At 44.8% G+C, this 9,849-nt stretch overlaps 1 protein-coding gene across 2 annotated transcripts in view; it reads left to right on the top strand.

Moving 5' to 3' along the window:
* Positions 1-9,849, top strand: part of PELP1 (proline, glutamate and leucine rich protein 1) — a 33,051-nt gene that overhangs the window by 8,078 nt on the left and 15,124 nt on the right. For both annotated transcript variants that reach the window (XM_011980428.1, XM_011980427.1), the window contains exons 2-3: positions 5,873-5,937; positions 6,324-6,429. Coding sequence is in view for 1 of the 2 variants with exons in the window: in XM_011980427.1 (XP_011835817.1) it covers positions 5,873-5,937; positions 6,324-6,429 (171 nt within the window). In the remaining variant the exon portion in view is untranslated. The remainder of the gene's footprint in view (positions 1-5,872; positions 5,938-6,323; positions 6,430-9,849) is intronic.

The following is a 9,849-nucleotide window of genomic DNA, read 5'->3' as shown; positions in this document are numbered from 1 at the left end:
TGTTAGCCAGGATGGTCTCGATCTCCTGACCTCGTGATCCGCCCGTCTCGGCCTCCCAAAGTGCTGGGATTACAGGCTTGAGCCACCGCGCCCGGCCAACAAGGACATTCTCTTACATAACCACACTCCATCATCATGATCGGAGAATTAATATTGGTACAATAAATTATTTAACCTGCAGATCTTTTTTAAGTTTTGCCATCAGTTCTCCTAAAGGCACCCATTATAACAACAACAACAACAAAATTTCTAGTCCAGGATTTAATGCAGGGTCACACATTGCATTTAGTTTGTTGTTGTTGTTTTGCTTTTGTTTCTTTTGAAACAGTCTCACTCTGTCACATAGGTTGAGTGCAGTGGCATGATATTGGCTCACTGGAACCTCCGCCGCTTGGGTTTAAGCGATTCTCCTGCCTTAGCCTCCCAAGTAGCTGGGATTACAAGCGCCTGCTACCATGCCCGGCTAATTTTTTATTTTTATTTTTATTATTTTTTAGTAGAGATGGGGTTTCACCATGTTGGCCAGGCTGGTCTTGGAACTCCTGACCTCAGATGATGCACCCACCTTGTCCTCCCGAAGTGCTGGCATGAGCCACTGCGCCCAGCTTGCATCTAGTTATAATGTCTCTTTAGTCTTCTTTAATCTGAAATAGTTCTTCCGCCTTTGTCTTATGATCTTGATATTTTTAAAGAGTACAGGATAGTTATTTTGTAGGATGCCCCTCAGATTGGAATCTAATCATGAGGAAACAGCAGACAAATTAAACTGGAGCTTTGTGCGTTTTCAGCAAGAAGACTACAGAAGTCGTCCAGGTGCAGTGGCTCATGCCTGTTATCCCAGCATGAGATTCAGAGGCTTAGTGGGGAGGCCGAAGTGGGAGGATCAGCGAGCGCAGGAGTTCAAGACTAGCTTGGGCAACATGGCAAGACCCCGTCTCTACAAAAAAGAAAAAAACCCTGCAGAAATGATGTGTCATTCTTGGTGCATCTTATCAGGAGCATGTGCTGTAGGTTAAGCGGGTCTCTGCCAGGTGTTTTCACTGTTATAACGGTATGATGTTTTTCATTTGTAATTAAGTGTCTTGGGGGGAGATAATGTGAATATCTTAGATCTTGTCAACCTTTCACCCACTCATTTTAACATCTATTAAAGGTTCTTCCCTGAATGAATTATTACTATGATGGTTGTTCCGTTGAACTCATTACATTCAGGCTTTTAGCCTCAATGCTGCCGAAACAACCCTTTGCTGGGTGAAATGGTAACTCTTGAAGATCACTGGTGTCCATCAAGACATTAAGTTCAAAGGTCAATTTGGATCATCATATTTGACTTATCTGTACCATTTGATACAATTAATTATACTTTCCTATTTAAAAAACTGTCTTCACTTGACTTCTGGGATGTCTCTCCCCTGTCTTTTTGTTTTTGTTTGTTTCATTGAGACGGTCTCGCTGTGTTGCCCAGGGTGGAGTGCAGTGGTGCTATCATAGCTCACTGCAACCTTGATCTCCCAGGCTGAGGCAGTCCTCCCTCCTCAGCCTTCTGAGTAGCTGGGACCACAGGTGTGTGCGCCCACACCCAACTACTTTGTTTGATTTTTAGTAGAGAAGAGGTCTCGCTATGTTGCTGAGGCTGGCCTTGAACTCTTGAGCTCAAGCAGTCTTCCCACTTTGGCCTCCTAAAGTACTGGGATGATAGGCATGAGTCACCTCTCCCAGCTCCTCTCCTCTCTTGATTCTCCTGTTACCACACTGGTTACTCCTTTCCAGTAAAGGCTGATCCCTCCTCACCTCTGTGACCTCTGAAGGTTTGAGTGCCTACAACAGTGCTTGCACTGTTTCTCTTCTCTCTTTGTTCTCATTCCCTTAGTGAACTGATCCAGTCTCAAGGCCAACAACTCCTGAGTTTGCATCTCCAGCCAGGAGTTCTCTTCAGACTTGTCTACCCAGTGGCTATTTGGCATCTCCATTTTCGTGTTAAATACACATCACAGATTGAACAGCTCTGAAACTGAACTCCTGATTGTCATCCCCAAACCTGCTCCTCCTGCATTAGTTCCCTTCTTCGTGAATGGCAGCTTCATCTTTCTAGTTGCTCAGCAAAAAACCTTGGCGTTATCTTGGACCCTTCTTTTTATTTTCCACCCAAATCCAATTTGATGGCAAATCCTGTTGGCTGTGCCTTCAGAATACATCCTGATTTTGACTGCTCTGTATCTCCACAGTTACCACATTCTTCAAGCTGCATCATCATTTGTCTGGCATATTACAGTAACCTCCTACCTCATCTGTGTGCTTCTTCCTTCTCAACAAGACAACACAAATGCTGTTGGTTAAAAAAAAAAAAAAAGGCAAACCAGAAGTCAGATATTATCACTCCTCTGCTCAATTTCTCTCTCCCCTTCACGGCTTTTATCTTATTCAGAGCGAAAGTCTGTAATCACCTATATGGCTCTGCACAGTCTGGCCCTACTACCTTCATCGTTGGTTACTCCTCTCCACCTTGCTCACTTTTCTCCAGCAACAATTTGTCTCCTTGCTGTTCTTCAGAAATACCAAGTGTGCTGTCATCTCATAGTCTTCGCTCTTTTTATTTTTATTTTATTTATTTATTTATTTATTTATTTATTTATTTTTTTAGACAGAGTCTCGCTTTGTTGCCAGGTTGGAGTGCAGTGGCACCATCCCCGCTTACCACAACCTCCGTTTCCCGGGTTCAAGCAATCCTCACGCCTCAGCCTCCAGAGTAGCTGGGATAACAGACACATGCCACTACCGCTGGGCTAATTTATGTATTTTTTGTAGAGACGGGGTTTCACCATGTTGGCCAGGCTGATCTCGAACTCCTGACGTCAGGTGATCCACCGGCCTCGGCCTCCCAAAGTGCTGGGATTACAGGCGTGAGCCACTGCGCCTGGCCTATTTTTCTTTTTTGAGACAGAATCGGAGGCTGGGTGCAGTGGCTCACACCTGTAATCCCAGCACTTTGGGAGGCTGAGGCAGGTGGATCACCTGAAGTCTGGAGTTCAAGACCAGCTTGACCAACATGGAGAAACCCCATCTCTGCTAAATTTCAAAATTAGCTGGGCATGGTGGTGAATGCCTATAATCCCAGCTACCTGAGAGGCTGAGGCAGGAGAATTGCTTGAACCCGGGAGGCAGAGGTTGCAGTGAGCCGAGATCGTGCCATTGCACTCCAGCTTGGGCAAAAAGAGCGAAACTCTGTCTCAAAAAAAAAAAAAAAAAAAAAAAAAAAAATTAGGTCAATTTATTTTATTTTTTGAGACAGAATCTCGCTCTATTGCCTAGGCTGAAGTGCAGTGGCGCAATCACGGCTCATGCAGCCTCAACCTCCTGAGCCCAACTGATCCTCCCCACCTCAGCCTCCTGAGAAGCTGGGACCACAGGCTCTCGCACTACATCCGGCTAATTTTTTGTAGAGACAGGGTCTCCCTGTGTTGCTCAGGCCGGTCTCGAACTCTGGGACTCAAGCGATCCACCAGCCCGGGCTTCCCAAAGTGCTGGGATTACAGACGTGAACCACTGACTCCGGCCAGTCCAGTTTTTAGATGCTTAAGTGCCAGGCATGATTTGCACTTTTTTTGAGACGGGGTCTGGCTCTGTCACCCAGGCTGGAGTGCAGTAGCACGATCTCGGCTCACTGCAAGCTCCGCCTCCCGGGTTCACGCCATTCTCCTGGCGAGCTGGGACTACAGGCGCCGCCACCACGCCCGGCTAATATTTTTGTTTTTTTGTTTTTTTTTTTTTTTAGTAGAGACGGGGTTTCACCGTGTTAGCCAGGATGGTCTGGATCTCCTGACCTCGTGATCCGCTCGCCTCGGCCTCCCAAAGTGCTGGGATTACAGGTGTGAGCCCCTGTGCGCGACCCTGATGAGCCATTTTGGATCCAGGGATTTGTCAGGTGTGTTGGATGAAGCCCAGTTATATCCTTATCTCTGGCTTCATCGTGTCATCCCAGTTTGGAAGCCCATTAGGAAAGTGAGCTCTGCTTTGTTTTTAGTGATCACTACATTTTTTTCCTCAATTCAGAAAAAGTACATGAGCATGTAAAGCATCAGAGTTGTTGCTGTGAACAGTCTCTATGGGGTTATAAAAGGGGACTCTGAAACTCCACTTATTTCTCACTACAGAGTGTAAAAGGGCCCTTTGTCATACATGGGTCAAGGTCCAGAGTTTGACCTTGGTTGAAAGGATGCACTGCTGAGAAGATGGCGTGTGCAGGGAAAAAGCCGCTTGTGTGGCAGTCTGGCGTAGGGTGACTTTGCTGTATGCGGTATAACTTTTGCGCCTTGTCTCTACTAAGAGTCTGGACTTTGCATAAGTGCTTCACAGGATGTGAACATCTCCCTTTTTTTGAGCAAGGGATTTGTGGTAGGCTGGGATGAGAGAATTTGATTTCCAAATCAGAATTAATGAATGTTTCTACCATGCTTAGAAATACTATTTAAGCAAGGCTCTGAAGTTGCTTAACTTTTGTCTCTCTTTGAAATTCTAGGGTGACAATGAAGAACAAGAAAAATTACTGAAGAAAAGCTGTACGTTATATGTTGGAAATCTTTCTTTTTACACAACCGAAGAACAAATCTACGAACTCTTCAGCAAAAGTGGTGACATAAAGAAAATCATTATGGGTCTGGATAAAATGAAGAAAACAGCATGTGGATTCTGTTTTGTGGAGTATCCTTCCTGTGGATGGAATGTGGCTGCTGAACTGGGGTAGAGCTGAGAGTAGTAGCTCATAAGCCTCCCTGCACTTGCCCCTACGTTTTCCCTCGTCTCCCTCCTACCTTCTGTCCAGTGTCACTGCTCTTTTTTTTTTTTTTTTTTTTTTTTGACAGTCTGGCTCTGTTGCCCAGGCTGGAGTGCACTGGCGCCATCTTGGCTCACTGCAAGCTCCACCTCCTGGGTTCACGCCATTCTCCAGCCTCCCGAGTAGCTGGGACTACAGGCGCCCACTACCACGCCTGGCTAATTTTTTGTATTTTCAGTAGAGATGGGGTTTCACCGTGTTAGCTAGGAGGGTCATGCTCTCCTGACCTCGTGATCCGCCCGCCTTGGCCTCCCAAAGTGCTGGGAGTACAGGCATGAGCCACCGCTCCCAGCCATGTGAAGTAAATATTTATTGAACAAATGAATCAACATTTCCCTCCACAAAAGGGAGACACCTTATTAATTTTGTTCAGCTCTGTATTCCTTCACCTAACCTCGTGCATAGTGTGTGTGTTGGAAGAAGGAGCGATGCATGCCGTTAGGGAGATGCGGGTGCCGTGAGAGGAGGCTGGCCATTCGGGGCATGGAGAGGTTACCTGGGAGGCTGTTGAGGAAGCATCTTTCGTGGGCTTCCAGAATGCGAGAGAAGGGGAGAACTGGAAGGAGGATTCTGGTTGACTCGGTCTGTGTTGGCATTTTTACAGCTGTAAGGAAGCCAGGAACAGGAGGAGGAGGATTTGTTTGAGGGTGAAGGAAGGATAATGGATGAGTTCAGTGTCCATTCAGCAAAAGCATTTATGGATGTATCCTATGTTAGGTGCTGTCCAGACATACAGAGGTGAAGCAGACCCATCTTTGAAGTCTGGTAGTAGGATTAGTTGGGCTGTCCTGTTTGGGACTACTTGGGTGGGGCATGGGGGGAGGGATCAGGTGAAATATAACTCGAGGAAAGGCGGAGAAACAGCCTTTCCCACAGGAAAAAGGGAAAAGCCTAAGGCTTCTAATGGGATGGCCTTTTGGCCTCAGAGGAGGTGCAACTTCAGAAAGGCTTCCTGGGTGCTGGGACAGAGAAGGGCTTGGAGAATCTTCTGCATTTTTAACATCCCGTTTGTGACTCGCTTCCCCGTTTTCTTTCCCCCAGAACCTTTCAGCTCTTGGGGCATTGGTGAGTCTCAGTAATGCACGTCTCAGTTCCATCAAAACTCGGTAAGTCTTTGGCCCTGTTTCTTCTCCAGGGGCGTGTTCCCTTAGGAAGTGGGCATATGTACATCTTTCCTTTCATTGTCACCGCCCCCAGGATTCAAGACCTCTCTCTATTCCCAAGAATGTGGACAGTTACATTCCTTGTGTGAGCTCACTTGATTTGAACCTTACCTTTTCCAGCTCCCAGACGTCCTATTTCCCCTGGGATTACCTCTGCTGCCTTCTTTCTTTGCTTCTTCCACCTCACTCCAAGTATTTCGGGAGTTGGAAACCACAGTGGACTGGGAGTGAAGTCTTTCTGTAGCCTAGTGAGAATAAAAGAGCAGTCAGTCGCTGTCTCGGAAGTCTAGCCTCTGCCCACTTATCATGACTCTCTTGTTTCTTCGAAGGTTCGAGGGCCTGTGTCTGCTGTCCCTGCTGGTAGGGGAGAGTCCCACAGAGCTATTCCAGCAGCACTGTGTGTCTTGGCTTCGGAGCATTCAGCAGGTGTTACAGGTGAGGATTCAGCTGCTGCCCTACTTCCTCCTCTTCCCCCACCTTATTCCCCATCTTGGATGTGGCATGTTCTTTTCAACTTGAACGTGTAGTTCTGAGGACAGAATAATTGGAAAACAATTCCCTGATAGTGGAGAGGATAAGCTTCAAATAGAAACCTTTTTTTTTTTTTTTTTGAGATGGAGTCTCGCTTTGTCACTCAGGCTGGAGGGCAATGGCATGATCTGGGCTCACTGCAATCTCTGCCTCCTGGGTTCAAGTGATTCTCCTGCCTCAGCCTCCTGAGTAGCTGGGATTATAGGCCCCTGTTTGTATTTTTAGTAGAGACGAGGCTTTAACATGTTGGCCAGGCTGCTCTCAAATGCCTGACTTCAAGTGATCCGCCTGTCTCAGCCTCCCAAAGTGCTGGGATTACAGGTGTGAGCCACTGCACCCAGCCTATATGTATATTTTTATTTCAGTAGTTTTGGGGGAACAGGTGGTGTTTGGTTACATGGATAATTTATTTAGTGGTGATTTCTGAGATTTTGGTGCACCCATCACCTGAGCAGTGTACATTGTACTCAATATGTAGTTTTTTATCCCTCACCCATCTCCCACCCTTCCTCCCGAGTCCTCAAGAGTTCATTATATCATTTTTATGCCTTTGTGTCCTCATAGCTTAACTCTCAGTTGTAAGTGAGAACATAATGATGTTTGGTTTTTCATTCTTGAGTTACTTCACTTAGATTAATGGTCACCAATGCCATCCAGGTTCCTGCTAATGCCATCATTTTGTTCCTTTTTATGGCTGAGTAGTATTCCATGGTATATATACACCACATTTTCTTTCTTTCTATCTATCTATCTACCTATGTATCTATCTATCTATCTCTGATACAGAGTTTCGCTCTGTTGCCCAGGCTGGAGTGCAGTGGTACGATCTCAGCTCACTGCAATGTCTGCCTCCTGGGTTCAAGCAATTCTCTTGCCTCAGCCTCCTGAGTAGCTAGGATTACAAGTGTGCACCACCATGCCTGGCTAATTTTTAAAATTTTAGTAGAGATGGGGTTTCACCATGTTTGCCAGGTAGGTCTCGAACTCCTGACCTCGTGATCCGCCTGCCTTGGCCTTCCAAAGTGCTGGGATTACAGGCATGAGCCGCCACTCCTGGCCTATACCACATTTTCTCTATCCACTTGTTGGCTGATGGGTATTTAGGCAGGTTCCATAGTTTTGCAATTGTGAATTGTGCTGCTATAAAATATTGTGCGCAAGTGTCTTTTTCATATAATGACTTCTTTTCCTCTGGGGAGATGTCCAGTAGTGGGATTGCTGGATCAAATGGTAGTGATGTTGAGCATTTTTTCATATGTTTGTTGGCCATTTGTGTATCTTCTTTTGAGAATTGCCTGTTTATGTCCTTTGCTCACTTTTTGATGTGATTATTTGTTTTTTTCTGGCCGATTTGTTTGAATTCTTTGCAAATTCTGGATGTTAGTCCTTTGTCAGATGCATAGTTTGTGAAGATTTTCTCCCGCTTTGTGGGTTGTTTACTGATTTTATTTGTTTTGCTGTGCAGAGACTTTTTAGTTAAGTCCCATCTATTTATCTTTGTTTTTGTTGCTTTTGGGTTCTTGGTCATGAACTCTTTGCCTAAGCTAATGTCTAGAAGGGTTTTTCTGATGTTATCTTCTAGAATTTTTATGGTTTCGGGTCTTAGATTTAAGTCTTTGATCCATCTCGAGCTGATTTTTGTGTAAGGTGAGAGATGAGGATCCCGTTTCATTCTTCTACATGTGGCTTGCCAATTATCCCAGAACCATTTATTGAAAAGGGTGTCCTTTGCCCACTTTATGTTTTTGTTTGCTTTGTTGAAGATCAGTTGGCTGTAAGTATTTGGCTTTATATCTGGGTTCTCCCTTCTGTTCGATTGGTCTAGGTGCCTATTTTTATATCAGTGTCATGCTGTTTTGGTAACTGTAGCCTTGTTGTATATTTTCAAGTCAGGTAATGTGATGCCTCCAGATTTGTTCTTTTTGCTTCGCCTTGCTTTGACTTTGTAGGATATTTTTTGGTTCCATGTGAATTTTTGGATTGTTTTTTCTAGTTCTGTGAAGAATGATGGTGGTATTTTGGTGGGAATTGCGTTGAATTTGTAGATTACTTTTGTCAGTATGGCCATTTTCACAATATTGATTCTACCTATCCAAGAGCATGGGACATGTTTCCATTTGTTTGTGTCGTCTATGATTTCTTTCACCTGTGTTTTGTACTTTTCCTTGTAGACATCTTTCACCTCCTTGGTTAGGTATAGTCCTAAGTATTTTAATTTTTTTGCAGCTGTTGTAAAAGTGGTTGAGTTCTTGATTTTATTCTCAGCTTGGTTGCTGATGGCGTACAGCAGTGCTGCTGATGTGTGTATATTGATTTTGTATCCTGAACCTTCACTGGCTTCATTTATTAGCTCTAGGAGCTTTCTGGATGAGTCTTTAGGGTTTTCTAGGTATATGTTCATATCACTGGTGAATAGCGACAGTTTGACTTCCTGTGCCGATTTAGATATCCTTTATTTCTTCTTCTTTTTTTTGTTTTGTTTTTTTTTTTTAGATGGAGTCTCTCATTCTGTTGCCCAGGCTATAGTGCAGTGGCACAGTCTTGTCTCACTGCAGCCTCTGCCTCCTGGGTTCAAGCATTTCTTCTGCCTCAGCCTCCCAGGTAGGCAGGATTCAGGCGCCTGCCACTCCGCCTGGCTAATTTTTGTATTTTTAGTAGAGATAGGGTTTCGCCATGTTGGCCAGTCTGGTCTCGAACTCCTGACCTCAGGTGATCTGACTGCCTTGGCCTCCCTAAGTGCTAGGATTACAGGTGTGAGCCACTGCGCCTGGCCTAGACGCCCTTTCTTTCTTTTTCATGTCTAATTGCTCTGGCTAGGACTTCCAGTACTGTATTGAATAGAAGTGGTGAAAGTGGGCGTCCTTGTCTTGTTCCTGTTCTCAAGGGGAATGCTTTCAACTGTTTCCTGTTCAGTATAAGGTTGGTTGTAGGTTGGTCATACTTGTTACTCTTTTAACGTCTTAATTTTTTCCCCTACTTTTACATCCTTTGGTAACATCTCCACTTAGTTATTTAACAAGCATTTCTAAGCACATATGGCAGGCCTGGGGTGTACCAAGCTCTGGGGAGACAGCGAGATGTACGTGGCCCTGCTTTCTTGGTGCTCAGAGTCTAGCACTTTTTCTGTGAAGTATATGTTTGCAAATAGGAAGTGTTTATGCTTTGTGAACCACATATAGTTTCTATTGTATATTGTTTGTTTTCCAATCCTTTAAAATGTAAAAGCCATTCTTAGTTTGTGGGCTATGCAAAAACAGGCACCCGAAGACCATCATTTGCTGATTCCTGTTCTAGTTGAAGATACTTCTTTTTTTTTTTTTTTTT

The sequence above is a fragment of the Mandrillus leucophaeus genome, unplaced genomic scaffold (genome assembly GCF_000951045.1).
Source record: "Mandrillus leucophaeus isolate KB7577 unplaced genomic scaffold, Mleu.le_1.0 Scaffold212, whole genome shotgun sequence".
NCBI classification, from domain to species: Eukaryota; Metazoa; Chordata; class Mammalia; order Primates; family Cercopithecidae; genus Mandrillus; species Mandrillus leucophaeus.
Note: the sequence above shows the minus strand (reverse complement) of the source record. Positions and strands in the feature narration are given on the sequence as shown.